The sequence below is a fragment of the Mytilus galloprovincialis genome, chromosome 6 (assembly GCF_965363235.1).
Source record: "Mytilus galloprovincialis chromosome 6, xbMytGall1.hap1.1, whole genome shotgun sequence".
Classification (NCBI taxonomy): Eukaryota; Metazoa; Mollusca; class Bivalvia; order Mytilida; family Mytilidae; genus Mytilus; species Mytilus galloprovincialis.
Genome location: NC_134843.1, coordinates 98,611,962 through 98,627,566, shown reverse-complemented (window position 1 = coordinate 98,627,566; position 15,605 = coordinate 98,611,962). Strand labels below are relative to the sequence as shown.

The following is a 15,605-nucleotide window of genomic DNA, read 5'->3' as shown; positions in this document are numbered from 1 at the left end:
TGAATCAGTATTGCTAATTCTGACCAGTAGACGATATAACAGTCAGTCACACGTCTGATATTGATTACAGAAAGCTGTATCAGTATTGCTAATTATGACAAGTAGACGATATTACAGTCAGTCACACGTCTGACATTAATTACAGAAAGCTATATTAGTATTGCTAACTGTGACCAGTAGACGATATAACATTCGACCACACATCTGACATTGATCACAGAAGGCTGTATCAGTATTGCTAACTGTGACCAGTAGACGATATTACAGTCAGTCACATTTATGACATTAATTACAGAAAGCTGTATCAGTATTGCTAAATATGATCAGTAGACGATATTACAGGAAATCACACGTCTGACAATGATTACAGAAAGCTGTATCAAAATTGCTTACTGTGACCAGTAGACAGTCAGCCACACGTCTAACATTGATTACAGAAAGCTGTATAATTATTGTTGTGACCAGTAGACAATATTACAATCAGTCACAGGTATGTTAGTGATTACAGAAAGCTTTATCAGTATTGTTAATTATGACCAATAGACGATATAACAATCAGTCACATGTTTTTTCTTTGATTACAGAAAGCTGTATATTTATAGCTAATTATGACCAGTAGACAATATTAGTCGGTCAAATGTCTGTCATTGACTATAGAAATCTGTACCAGTTTTGTTTATTATGACCAGTAGAGAATATGATAGTCCGTCAAATGTCTGTCATTGATTATAGAAAGATGTACCGGTGTTAATTATGACCAGTAGACAATATAAGTCAGCCACATGTCAGTCATTAATTATAGAAAGCTGTACCAGTATTGTTAATTATTACCAGTAGGCAATATCACAGTCTGTCAAATGTCAGTCATTAATTATAGAAAGCTGTACCAGTATTGTTAATTATGACCAGTAGGCAATATCATAGTCTGTTAAATGTCAGTCATTACTTATAGAAAGCTGTACCAGTATTGTTAATTATGACCAGTAGGCAATATCATAGTCTGTTAAATGTCAGTCATTACTTATAGAAAGCTGTACCAGTATTGTTAATTATGACCAGTAGGCAATATCACAGTCTGTCAAATGTCAGTCATTAATTATAGAAAGCTGTACCAGTATTGTTAATTATGACCAGTAGGCAATATCATAGTCTGTCAAATGTCAGTCATTAATTATAGAAAGCTGTACCAGTATTGTTAATTATGACCAGTAGGCAATATCACAGTCTGTCAAATGTCAGTCATTAATTATAGAAAGCTGTACCAGTATTGTTAATTATGACCAGTAGGCAATATCATAGTCTGTCAGTCGTTAATTATAGGAGGCTGTACCAGTATTGTTAATTATTACCAGTAGGCAATATCACAGTCTGTCAAATGTCAGTCATTGATTATAGAAAGCTGTACCAGTATTGTTAATTATGACCAGTAGGCAATATCATAGTCTGTCAAATGTCAGTCATTACTTATAGAAAGCTGTACCAGTATTGTTAATTATGACCAGTAGGCAATATCACAGTCTGTCAAATGTCAGTCATTTATTATAGAAAGCTGTACCAGTATTGTTAATTATGACCAGTAGGCAATATCATAGTCTGTCAAATGTCAGTCATTAATTATAGGAGGCTGTACCAGTATTGTTAATTATGACCAGTAGGCAATATCACAGTCTGTCAAATGTCAGTCATTTATTATAGAAAGCTGTACCAGTATTGTTAATTATGACCAGTAGGCAATATCATAGTCTGTCAAATGTCAGTCATTAATTATAGAAAGCTGTACCAGTATTGTTAATTATGACCAGTAGGCAATATCACAGTCTGTCAAATGTCAGTCATTAATTATAGAAAGCTGTACCAGTATTGTTAATTATGACCAGTAGGCAATATCATAGTCTGTCAAATGTCAGTCATTAATTATAGGAGGCTGTACCAGTATTGTTAATTATGACCAGTAGGCAATATCACAGTCTGTCAAATGTCAGTCATTAATTATAGAAAGCTGTACCAGTATTGTTAATTATGACCAGTAGGCAATATCACAGTCTGTCAAATGTCAGTCATTAATTATAGAAAGTTCTACCAGTATTGTTAATTATGACCAGTAGACAATATTAAAGTCAGCCATATATCTGTCATTGATTACAGAAAGCTGAATCAGCTTTGTTAAGATGCTGATTCAGCTTTTCTGTAAAACAATGTATTATTAAGAAAGCTATTTGAAATTTTTAAACAAGTGCTAATCAACCACATTTAAGGAAGTTGGCTACTCAGTTTCAAAATAAATAGCTTTCCTTAACACTAGTATATATTGATAGGGGATTAATAAAGGAATCAAACAGGCAACAAAAATACAGAGGTCAATGTGCTTGTTTTTCTAGAGACTAGCCATTGTAATAAGATCATTGAATATTGTTTTTTATTGGTATAAACATTGATTTTGTTATCAGTAAATTAAAAGCCAACTAAATATTACTAGTATGTTATATACATATACATATTCATGGATCTACAATCTGTCGATACCTGTAACTTGGCATTGCACAAGGTCATGTTTTTCTCTGGCTGTTTATGACGTCTTTACACTAAAGCCATTGGATGTTGGATGTATACGGATTCAATTTGATAGTTTAGTCTTAGATGCATGATTATTTACTAGTTATTAGTGGCTTTGAACTAGCTGTCAGATAACTGTGAGTACTCTCAGATCTGTTCATTGTGTCTTTTTGTGTCAGGATGTATAAGTACCTGGCCACGTCCACTTGTTTATTTGTCCATTTGATGAGTTAAGCCTTTTTCAACTGATTTTTATAGTTCGTAGTTATGTTGTACTGTTATACCACTGTCCAAGGTTAGGGGAGGGTTGGGATCCGGGTAACATGTTTAACCCCGCCACATTATTTATGTATGTGCCTGTCCCAAGTCAGGAGCCTGTAATTCAGTGGTTGTCGTTTGTTTTAGGTGTTACATATTTAATTTTCGTTCAATTTTTTAAATAAATAAGGCTGTTAGTTTTTTCGTTTGAATTGTTTTACATTATCTTATCAGGGCCTTTTAAAGCTGACTATGCGGTATGGGCTTTGCTCATTGTTGAAGGCCGTACGGTGACCTATAGCTGTTAATGTCTGTTTCATTTTGGTCTTTTGTGGATAGTTGTCTCATTGGCAATCCTACCACATCTTCTTTTTTATATTGACATTTTGGAGGGAAAATATTCTCTCTTGATTTTTCATAGCTTTATCATTGACAAATTAAAGTTCTCAAAAACTATTAAAAAATAAATAAGATTTTATAAGACTTTTACAAATGGCTTATAATTATTCATGTAAAAGATTTATAAAAAGAACCAGATACTCCACAGGGCGCAGCTTTATACGACCGCAGAGGTTGAACCCTGAGCGGTTGGGAGAAGTATGGACACAACATTCAAGCTTGATACAGCTGTGAATTTTGATTGCGATTAAATAGTTGACACAGCATAAGTTTCTGACACAGAATGAATGTGGTCTAATGAACTTTAAATTTTTTTTTTGCTTTTGAGCAATACATTTTGCTTTTTTCTTCTTAATTTCTGAAATCTATAATGAGAAATTTTTTACATGCATTGTGTATAACCATTCACATCATCACACACAATCTTTTCACAGTTCCAATATTTTTTTTACATGCTTTGTAAATAATCTATTGTTATAAATTGTTATGGGAGAAGACTATATAAGTTTGATTAACTTGTGTCTCATCCCTTTTGCACATTTAAGCAAATAAAATATGTTAAAATTAACCTTTGGGACCATTACCCCCAAAATCAATCCCAACCTTCCTTATGTGGTTATTAACATTGTGTAAAATTTTTATTGATTTCTATTTACTTAATACTTATACTAAAGTTATTATTCAGAAACCATCTGTCTTCGGATGATGCTGATGACGTAGACGCCGACAATGTGATACCAATGTAAGACCAAATTTTTTTATTTTATGGTCGTATAAAAATTGGGGTCAAAATTTTTAAGGCATTCAAATGGATAAAACCAGAGGATTTCAAATATAAAAATTCTAAAACATGACAAGCAAACACCCTTAAGCCCTCAATTTAATGCTGTTATCTATTGAATGAGTATTAAAGCAGATCATTCCAGACAATTTCTCATCATACAGTCTATTCTAAAACTCTTCAGTCAAACCATAAATATTTTACTGAACATTATAAAGGTCTGACAAAACTTCAGAATAAAATATGGAGGCAGTAAATTAATCACAGACTCATAGATATTACATATTTTATTTACATAACAAATGTATATGTACAAAATGCTATCACAGACATCAGACATAAAAATGTTCATAAAATATCAGAATACAGGAATGTGTCTTTGTCTAAACACATCACATAAATTATATGATAAAATAACATAAGTTCAAAAGACGGTATAATTCATTGAGAAAGAAACCACATACAAATCTTACATTGGTAATAAGATGTTTGAAATGACAACATTATCTATATATTTTTGACAATTAAAACAGTGAAAAAGCACTTCAGTAGACTCCTGTATAGAACAGGTACCCTTATAGGCACTTATAATAAAATAATTCAGAACTGTAATTTACAATTTTAGGAACGTATGAATAACTTATCATATCTTTGACTCATGTTTTTTTATTTTCATTTATACAACTATTTCTCTTTATCCACTGAATATTACAGGTCTCATCCATCAACACTTGTGAATGAACTGTTTTCATTGTTATCACATGACTTTGTTCCTCATGGTTAATATCACATGACTTGGTTTACCATTGTCATCACATGACCCCCTGTTCCATCATTCTCCATTGTTGATTGGCCATCTCACTCCCAATCTGCATTTTGGTCCACATCTTTTTATGTGTTTTAAGTGCCATCTGTAAAATAATGATCTTCTTTAAACATCAGAATTGAAAGTACAACAAAAATATAGTATAAAGCGATAAATTCTGGGCTGCATTGATCTTATTGATCTTGTTTATTATTCTGTAACAAATATAAAGCAGTAAATATTTTAAGTGAAATTTTCGAATTTTTTTAAGATGAAAATGAAATTAGTGTGATATTTTCAGATATTTCCACTCTATTGCCTTCCTAAGTTGAGATGTTTTACACAGATTTTATAGAAGCCGTCTTAATTATGTTGAAACCATTTTTGTGAAAGGTATAGGTACAATATTATGAATGACCCTCCCTTTCTATATTTGGAAAGAAATGATGTTTGAAAAGAGCCTGCTAGTTATTGGTCTGTATCTCTTTTTTCTATTACAGATATATGTGTTTAAACAATATTCCCATCCATAACCAATCGACACAACAGGATGAGCATTGATGGGGCTGACTGTAATATTGTCTACTGGTCATAATTCAAAAGTGTAACATACCTCTGCAATTTCAACTTTTCTTTCCCAATTTTTTACTTTTCTCTGGATTTCATAAAGATCAGCTTTTTCTGTGACATAATCCATCACATCAGGCACTCTAAAATCTGTCAATTGTTGTCGAAGTTTACGATTAATTTTCTCAGCTTTGGCTCGTTCCTATAAAAAAAATATATCATACAATCATAACATAAGATATATATTTTATAAATCATCTCCCTTTATCATTCAATGAAACTAACCCTCCTTGATTCAAATATGTTTCTCTTTTAAGAACATATCATTTGTATTTTTTATTGTCTGCATTTATTTTTTCTTCATTTTCAATGTAAAAGATAGATATAAGCCAACCTTTTAATACATTTAATTTTTGTTTAAAAAACATAAGCTTAAGGAATCTACTTGTAAATCAATAATATCATTGCTTTTAAATGTCTGGCCTTGCGGTCATAAAACTTTGGAGCACAATTTTTGTACCGACTCAAGAATCAACCAATCAAAATACTGGATTTTGTGTTTCGAGCACTTATTTTGTACTCGGAGTACTGAGTAAAGTTTTATGACCGAGAGCCCTGGTGTTATTATTATTGTAAATCTGTTACATGTATTCACAACTTTTTCAGACTCTGGCAATTTTGAGCTTGACAAAATGTATAGACTACTGTCTATTGCTGAGACTGTTTGTTGTGCTTTTTATTTTTTTTATTTTTGGGTTGCTGTCAAAATGATCATTTAATCTTATTATAAGCAGTGGATTAAGATTTGTACTTACATCTTCTACCACTGTAGTTTCAGCGTCTATCTTTGTCAACAGTTCATTCCGTGATGATATTTCAGATTTCAATCTTTCTGATTCCATTGTCAGTGTATGAAGCTTTTTCTGAAATTATCAAATTAAAAATACATGAATGAAATTTTTGTTTCAATTTTAAAAGGCATAATTCAAGTAACATCTTACAATTCATTAGGTCAATATTAGTACCCATAATACAAGACTCTCACATATTATTTTCCTCACTGAAATGGATTTACAAATATATAAATAAACGGTAAAAAGTTAATGAGAAAATGTAGAAACAACGCTGTCTTATTTCATAATTTACTAGAATATATTTTGTTTAATTGCTTTTTTTTTAATTTTGCTTTGATCCTTATGTATGATAATTTTCCATCTCCAGCAACTCAACTGAGAATGTTTCTTTCATTCAAGAAGAGTGAGAACACCATGACATCATAAGGCCAGACTTTTTATTTTATCTGTTTAACGAGAAAATTTGTAAAAAATTAGGGTCGAGGGGGCGAAATAAAAAAAAAAATAAAAGTGCAAAATTGGTCCAGTCGACACTAAAAATAAAAATAAAACAATTATAAGTGACTTTTTTTTTTTTTTTTTTTTTTAGAATTTATCAAAATACAAGAACAATGAAATGAGAACAGACCAGTATATTAACCCAGAGAAATATAAATACATATAGCTTATATATGTCTCTGGTTAACCCTTCTATTAATATAAACATAAAAACTATGTTTTGATTCTGTATATATATTTCCACTAATATAGATCCATGGCACCACTCAAATATATCAACCTCCCTGCATATACACTATACATGTATATACCAGTCACCCAGTCAGGAACCTCTTAGTGCATGCAGAGACATATATATATACACATGTGTATATAATGTGTATATATGTCTCTGGTGTAATAGTCCCAGAGTTAAGCAACTTTAACCTATAAATTGAAACAATGCTTATACATGGAAATATATACATTAATCAAGAAGATCTAACCAAAAGTATGTTAATGCGTGTGGAATGCGTAATTTTCCCTTTTGTGATCAATTTTTGTCTGTCAGCCGTGCCATTCATGCGTCTGTAGTCATTATCGCAAGAATCCGGATTTCGGTCATAGCGGGTCCGTTTCCGATGGAATCCCGATTCCGATCCGTAGTTCTACAAATTTAAATGTCGGACGAAGAAAAATTTACAAAAATAAACGATGTTTGATACGCTATTTGGAAAGGAATATGACGTTTCTAATGCAATACATGGATGACAAGTTTACTTTAGGCTAATTTCATCAAGTTCTGATGAAGTAATAACTGATTTTGCCGAAAGTTAGAATGATTTGATGTACGCTCTCGTGTAACAAGTATGAAAAGCATGCCACCAGCTTAAAAATCTTTTAGAAGAAAATATATCGTCTATGCCTTGAACTTCTTTACTTTTAAATGAAAATTGCTGTTTCATTGACTTGGTAAAAATTAAATATTACCGATAACGAAATTGACTGAAAGCGAGTATCGTGAACAACACATTTTATTTTTTTCTGAGGATTTCGTAACGGTCGGCGGGAAAAATAATAATAAAAGTAAGAAGCACTACTTTTATTTTTATTCTAAAATCGGGAAAGGTGGAGTCGGCGGATCTCGTTAAACAGATAATAAAAAAAGTCTGGCCTAAGTCAACATTGCCTTGGAATTAGCAATATACAAAAATGTATCAATTATACATGGACTCTTTCAGCATGTAGTTGAGAAGTAGTTGTTTCTTAACTACATATACATCTGAGGCAATCACCCTTTGATGAAATTGTACCAGAGAAACATCCACTAGTTATCAGAATCATAGATAAACAAAAGCAGTCCCATATATATTTGCACCAAATATACTAATATACTAATATATTTTATAAATTAGATAAAAAATTAAATAAATTGATGACTTACTTTATATGAGTTTAATACTTGTAAAGATTTACTGGCTTTAAGTTTTAGATCCATGAGTTCTGTATTTTTCTCATCAATTTTTTCTAAATACTGTTCGTTTTCAATCTTTAATTGCTGGAAGTCTACTTCATGTAATGCCTCTCCCATTTCTTCTTTCTGAAAAGATAATTTTATTTCAATCATAACAATTTTGTAATACATTTATATTATATACATGTTATTTTAAGCTGCATTCAATTAGACAGTAGCTGATGACATTAAGTTCTAGTTTCCTTTTTAAATTGCATTCAAGGCAGAATTGCCTTTAACAAAATTGCAATACAGAGTCTCTCCCAATTCGTTGAAATCTTTCCACATCATTTTAATTGTGAGGTAAATTTTTGAAATTTTCTCAATCGTAAGTAATTTTAGTGATTTTGAAGTGTAATTGTCTCTGTCTGGTTAGTCAATTTTCCAATCACTCAATATGAAAAAAATTGATCTTTTTTTCTGCTATTAGCAGGAGGAGTTTGGTTGTGGTCTTCACAAAAACTTCATAAATGTAATAAATACAATAAAGAGAACTTGAGATTTCTAGTATTTTGTTTGAAATCTGAATGCTTGCGATTTGATCAAATGTACAACTGAAGCAGCAAATTCAAATATATGTATTGAATAGGCAATAGAATGTATATTCATAACTTATAATGCATTTTTAGTGTTCATCAACTCTTCTTGTGTGAATAAATTTTTGAGAGAGAACATGTTCCTATATATATATATGTTTTGGTAGAGAATATGAAAATAGAATTTCTGGAGGAGATTGTGTATAATTTGACTTCAATTTAGGAACACTTTCAAATGAAAATGATTTTTATTGTCATTGAAGATAGTTGATAAATATATGTTTTACTATGTGCCTAACTTTCTATTAACATCTTTCAATAGAAATTTTTAAAACTTGTGTAAGTAAATCTAATAAATACAATCATTATACTGAAATGAATAGACTGCTGTTATAGACTCACAACAAAATGTGTACTGTACCTGTTTGAACTGCAGATCTAATTTCATTTTCTGTACTTTTAACTGTGAATTCTTTAGTCGTAATTTTTCTACTAATGTGTCCTGCAATGGTAAATCAAAAGAATTAGGACTATTCATAATCAAAATTAAATATTGTAGAATATTATTGTTCAGTACTGTCAATCATAGAATGGGATAACAATGTTGGTTTTCGTCTTCTGCACACATTAGGAACAATTCAGAATAACTTTGGTACCAATGCTGTTAAGTCTCAGGATGTTAGTGTAAATGACTTCTGTACCAATCAAAAACACTTTATATTCACATAATCATGACAATGCTTCACCATTTCTGAATTAATGGTCTGTTCAATTAAAATCAGAAGAAGATAGTGTTGAAAATTGGAAATGATTTCCAAAAGACAATAGTGATATCTACTAAATAACTAATACAGAAAGTTACCTTGGTGAGTTCAACAAAACCAATAGTCATCACTTACCCTGGATAGAATCTTGTTTTCAAAATGTCTGGAAACTTTTTCAGCTATAACTTTGCCTGTTCTCTGATTAACTGCTCCTTTCAGAATGTCTCTTTCAAATTCATAACTTTCTTTCTTGGTTTCACTCAGTGTTAATTCACATTCTTCCATTATCGCCTGAAAAAAAAAGTTTGACTTCAGTGAACATAACATATCTTAGACTAGCTAAAAACTAAAAATCTATGTACAACAACAATTTTATGTACATGAAGTTTGCATCTTGATGTAGAATTTATTAACTTGTCTTTTTTATATACTACTGACAGTGGAGGAAAGAATGTCAAGTTCATGAATAGCTATTAATATAGGTACTGTGGATTCATCATTATTCTTTGGATACCAATTTTCGTTGATTTCCTAGGTACATGTGAACCACGAAAATAGATGTTCAGCGAATAAATTTTTTTCTATAGGTATGTATGCAGACTTCAGCAAAACCATGAAATTAAATATCCACAAACACTTAAGTTTTCTTTTATCCATAAAATTGTTACCCACTTATAAAACAAATGAATCCACAGTAGTATTTTTAAAAATATGAAGAGTACCCAAAAGGCTTTATTGGCACAGACAAATAAATGGACATAAATAAACTGTATCTATTTACTGTGGGTTTGCATTAACTTTTTTAAGAGTGAGATCACTTTATTTCATGTATTCTTACAAAAAGATAAGCCTCAGCTACTCTACTTAAAACACCTACTCTAAAATTGTCAATAACTCTTTCACAGTTGTCTCTGTACTTTTCTATATCTTCCTTTAAATCATCCAATTCCTTCTGGGCTATATCACATTTTTGCTCTGTTGTTAATCGAAGTGATTTGTCCAGATTAGCTCCCCTCGACTTGGATCGTTTTCTGTTCATTCCTCTTGATAGATCTTGATTAGACGATGACACTGTTAACCCAGCTCCGATCCCACCAAGTGCTCCTCCTGAATCCTTTGGTTCACTCTTCTTTAGATACTTTTCAAACATTTGTGTTTCATTTTGTAACACTTGGTTTTCAATCCTGAAAATGATAAATCTGTGTTAAGGGTTGTTCATTTATCAGTAATATATCAGCATTGACAACAACATGTATTGTTATTTGTTAAATTAAAACTGGCCAAAAACATAATTTCCATTTTTTACTGACTTTTCTCAATCCTGCATTGTGATTCATACCACTAGCCCTATAGCCCCCAAACTGGTGGAATTCATTTAAACAACTGAGGGAGAGAAAAAACTTTAACCACAGAGTGAATGTCATGTTAGCTGACAGAACAACTAACTCCATTTATAGGTAAAAAAGGTAAAAACAGGAATTATTTCTGGATGCTACAATGTGAATGTATCTTATGATCAAAACAAGGTTCTGACCAAGTTGGGTAGAAATTCGGGATCGTTATTAAAATTTTAAAAACTTTTCCACAGAGTGAATATTTATAGTTGCTGCCAATGATGACACGCTATCAAAAGAAGGTAGGATCACTGTATGTCTGGCTTATGCAACAAAAATTACAGGCTCAACAAATAGTACATGCTTATATAAAACAACCAATGGAAATGGAAATTTTGAGTTGGCATTTTAACATGGGAAATACACATGTATTCAGAGCTTATGTTTGTACTTGCAATGCTTATACCAACTCTAAATAAAGCTTTATGTCTTATTATAAAAAAGTAAAAACACAAAAATACTGAACTCTGAGGAAAATTCAAAAAGGAAAATCAAAAATCAAAAGGCAAAATCAAAAGTCCAAACACATCAAACGAATGGATTACAACAGTTACTGTCATATTCCTGACTTGGTACAGGCATTTTCTAATGTAGAAAATGGTGGATTGAACCTGGTTTTATAGCTAGCTAAACCTCTCACTTGTATGACAGTCTCATCAAATTCCATTACATTGTCAACGATGCATGAACAAAACAAACATACTCAAAGAGTAAAAATGTCAAAAATAGGGGTACAGCAGTCAATATTGTGTTATCTTAATATCACTATAAAACAACAAATGTAACGAAGAAGCACAAAAAGGCATACATCAAATTTAACATACTCATATTGCTTTTCTTATACGACTTAATTTATCTATGTAAAGACTACCCGTAAAGGATAGAAGGTTTTCAGTACTGGTGTAAAATTGCGCGTTTGAAATTCGCACAGGTAGACATAAAAATAATTTTGTCGTTCGATTGACGGCATATATAAATGCAGAGTCACGTAAAGTAGATACAACAAAAAATAGATGTAACAGTAGAAATAATAATAATAAATAAAATAATAGTGTGGTTCAAAGTATGACGGGATACATAAGAACAGTTTCACGTCAAATGTATATCATAAAAAACAGACTTAACAAAAAAAGTAGTATTATTGAATAAAATAGTTTTGTCATTCATAGTATGTCAAGATCCATAAGTAAAAGTAATATTAATAAAATTTTGTCGTTCAAAGTATGATGTTTTACATAACCAGAGAGTCACTTCAAAAGAATATCTAATATCTGGGTATCTTCCGATGAACTTTTTTAGAAAAAGGACGAGACGTTCTTTGACATACCCCTGGTTCATCAACTTTCTGCTCAGACACTGGTGACGTTTTATAAAGTCTGAATAGGAGCTGCAAGCTCTTGAATACCTGATAAGTTGGGAAATGTATATTCCATATGCAGGTGAAGTTGGTACATTTTGTATGCACGAATCTGAAGTTTAATATTTTAAGATGTCACATTTATCACTATTTATTTTTACTTTATTCCAGATTAATATTATAGTCGCCGTCAGCTGAAATTCGTAGCGGTTATTGGTAAAAATAATCTAAACTATCAATCGCGTTCACTCGAGATATAGTTTTTCACATTCCATTCATAAATCGCAAAAAGAAAAACCACTACTGACCTACCTTTTAAGTGATCGCACTGTAATAATCCTGACCTTCACTTTTTCCAGAATATTTTCCATTGTAATTCCGCCATCTTCGTTTCTATGAGGATCATTTGTTTACATATGACATTCGTCACTGTACGCAGTTTCCTGAAATGTTCCTTTCATTGATGTGATAAGGTTTCCCGCGCTTTATGCAAATTTTATGAAATTGAACTCCACGGAAACACTTCCGGTAAAAACAATGGCTGATTTCACCATTCAAAATCGTCTATGAAAAAGTGAAGGTCAGGATTATTACAGTGCGATCACTTAAAAGGTAGGTCAGTAGTGGTTTTTCTTTTTGCGATTTATGAATGGAATGTGAAAAACTATATCTCAAGTGAACGCGATTGATAGTTTAGATTATTTTTACCGATAACCGCTACAAATTTCAGCTGACGGCGACTATAGTAGTTTCTTAAGGTTCATGTGGACCCTATGGCTAAAATGGCCGTATTTCCACCTCAAAATTTACTCTGAGTACAGACAAGCCTGCGCATCTGTAAAAAATTTCAGGCATAGCATGCCCTAGATAAATGAATTTTAAGTATGTTTTATGTTTTAGAAAAATAAAAAATTACCAGGATGTTGCGGTGCACTTTTTTTCATTCCTCCAGAAGGTGCCAAAATAAACTAAGTTGGGAAACAGGTTTGAGAACTTCCCCACAGGTAAAAATTAAAATGAGCATTTTTAATTGATATGGACATTAGATGGACAATATATACCTGACAATAATTGGTTATTTAAACTGTGTACCTGAGTGGACCATATCAAGGTAAACTCAACTGTTTGTTAATTTTATCAACTTCTGCAGAGACGAAAAAAACTGTACGGCAAAATCCAGTTAAGTTATGAATTTTCTAAATCATACAATGCATTTGAATTCTATTTATCTAGGGCATGCTATGCCTTAAAACTTTTCCAGATGCACAGGTTTGCCTGTACTCAAAGAAAATTTTGAGGTGAAAATACGGCCATTTTAGCCATAGGGTCCACATGAACCTTAAGGATCATTCATTTATTGAAGATTATTCGCTGGGTGTGTATATATGGGAAACCAATATTGTGTGTAAAAGATTACATTTTCTGTTGTATCAGTTTGTCCAGCTGTTCATCATTTAAATCCATCAGAGGATCGTCCCCAGCTTCGTTACTTGTGTCCAAACTCATACTTTCCGAGTCCGCCATATTGCTTGTTTTCGTTGCTAATGGTTGACATCCGGGCACTATTGTAAAATTTTGTAGGTGGTTCTAAAATCAATATTTCAAAATCCGTCTATGTAGTTGGCAATTTTTGTTATACATATATATATAAAACCTTTCTAAAAGGTGGTTCAGGGTCAATCTTTTTTTTTTTTAATTTTTGGTGACGTGGTCTGAACGAAAAGAGAAAGTTTTTGATTTTTTTTTCTCAAAATTCAAGGACGTATACTGTAACTAACATACGTCCTTGTCAAAATTATAGAAAAATCATATTACATTCTTTCGGGAACTTTTTTTTTATAACAGTCCAAGTTTCTTTATCAACTTTGCTTTTCATGTAACATAATGACATTATGTGACAGTGCCACACCCTACAATAAGGTTGCTTTCATAGAGTATGTGTGTTCTGTATCTTCCTCCCTTAGTAAGAGCACCACCATGGGTTATGGTGTAACGGAGGACATTTAACATGTATCGGTACAGATTGACCATTGCCTACCCAGTTTCCTAGCCTTGCCGTGACGGGTCTTTCTACCAGAAACTTTACCTCATAAGAACAATCCAATAAGACATACGCAATGGCAGATCCAGCTATTTTCAAAAGGTGAATTCCAAAACCAGGATAATAAGGTCCCATATGTCCCCATTCAAATGCATTGCTCGTCCAAGATAAATGGGGTTTCCAACCCCGTACCCCCTGGATCCGCCACTGATACAAACCTGATTGGCTCGTCAAGTAAAAAACAAGAGGATATAATAATTGGTATGTAGCTTATGTTTCTGGTTCTGCTAGGTTGTGCACACTTAAAATTTATAGGTTATATGTTGTTAACAGATTTTTATTTATAAGATAATAAAATGAGAGATAAGCATATTTAGCATATGTGCATTAGGTACCTGAGTGCTTTAACTTAGAACGGAATATCAGAGCCATACGGGAAGTTTCGGCCACAGTTGTTTCGGCCAAATTTTTCTTCGTCTTCTTTTTTGTATACAGAAAAACAACAACTGGTTGATATTTTCTTTCTAGCGCATGCCTGATTTAACAGTATTGTTAATGATTAGAAATATACTTTTTTCAACTATTATATATGCAGTGATATTTTTCAATTTTTATTTTAATTTTGGTATACGTTAAAAAAAAAGATACATTTTAATCATGTAGGTATTTGTAATTTTCAAGAAGATATCAGAAGAATTTCTCGAGTGAGTATCTCCTTCAAGCACTCAGTGGTGGTACTGCTGTTGAGGTAATCTGTTCCTGGCAGTCTTTTATAGTTTGGCAGAAAAAAAAAAATTTGAAACTCTCTTTTTGTCTGGTGTTTGATTTGCTTTTAATATTTGCATGTCAGTATGTGGTATGGCAATTTTGTTGTTTGTAATTCTATGGAACTTATTTATGAAGCATGTTTGTTACACTTTCGGTATATTGATATTTAGAGCATATATATATATACGTATCTCGCTTCACGTCGTTGGACTTTTTCTATGGACAGTGGCGGATCCAGCCATTTAAAAAAAGGGGGGGGGTTCCCAACCCAGAGTAAAAGGGGGGGTTCCAACTATATGCTCCCATTCAAATGCATTGATCGGCCAAAAAAAAAAGGGGGGGGTTCCAACCCCCGGAACCCCCCCTCTGGATCCGCCACTGATGGAGTTAATGTTCTCTGTTGTGTAAGGGTCCAAGGCAGTGCAGCAGTATTCTAAAGTGTCCTATAAGGCCTTGGTATGCTCGGTCTTTGATGGTTACTGAGTTTATTTTTAGATTTCTTCTGATGAATGCAAGGGTATGATTTCCTTTTGATGTC

At 32.2% G+C, this 15,605-nt stretch overlaps 1 protein-coding gene across 1 annotated transcript; it reads right to left on the bottom strand.

Moving 5' to 3' along the window:
• Positions 1 to 4,263: 4,263 nt before the first annotated feature.
• Positions 4,264 to 13,832, bottom strand: LOC143080900 (cilia- and flagella-associated protein 263-like). The gene is made up of 8 exons (XM_076257053.1): positions 13,676 to 13,832; positions 10,385 to 10,691; positions 9,643 to 9,798; positions 9,165 to 9,245; positions 8,139 to 8,294; positions 6,179 to 6,286; positions 5,410 to 5,565; positions 4,264 to 4,902 (listed from the first exon to the last, which is right to left on the bottom strand). The coding sequence occupies exons 1-8, from the start codon at positions 13,780 to 13,782 to the stop codon at positions 4,804 to 4,806; spliced, it is 1,170 nt and encodes a 389-aa protein (XP_076113168.1). The 5' UTR covers positions 13,783 to 13,832; the 3' UTR covers positions 4,264 to 4,803.
• Positions 13,833 to 15,605: the final 1,773 nt, after the last annotated feature.

Excerpts from the sequence above, each read along its gene's own strand:
- LOC143080900 (XM_076257053.1), bottom strand. The coding sequence starts at position 13,782 with ATGGCGGACTCGGAAAGTATGAGTTTGGACACAAGTAACGAAGCTGGG. Across the intron at positions 10,692-13,675 it reads AAACTGATACAACAGAAAAT|GATTGAAAACCAAGTGTTAC; the intron begins GTAATCTTTTAC and ends TATCATTTTCAG. Across the intron at positions 9,799-10,384 it reads GAGTTATTGACAATTTTAGA|GCGATAATGGAAGAATGTGA; the intron begins GTAGGTGTTTTA and ends TTTTTTTTTCAG.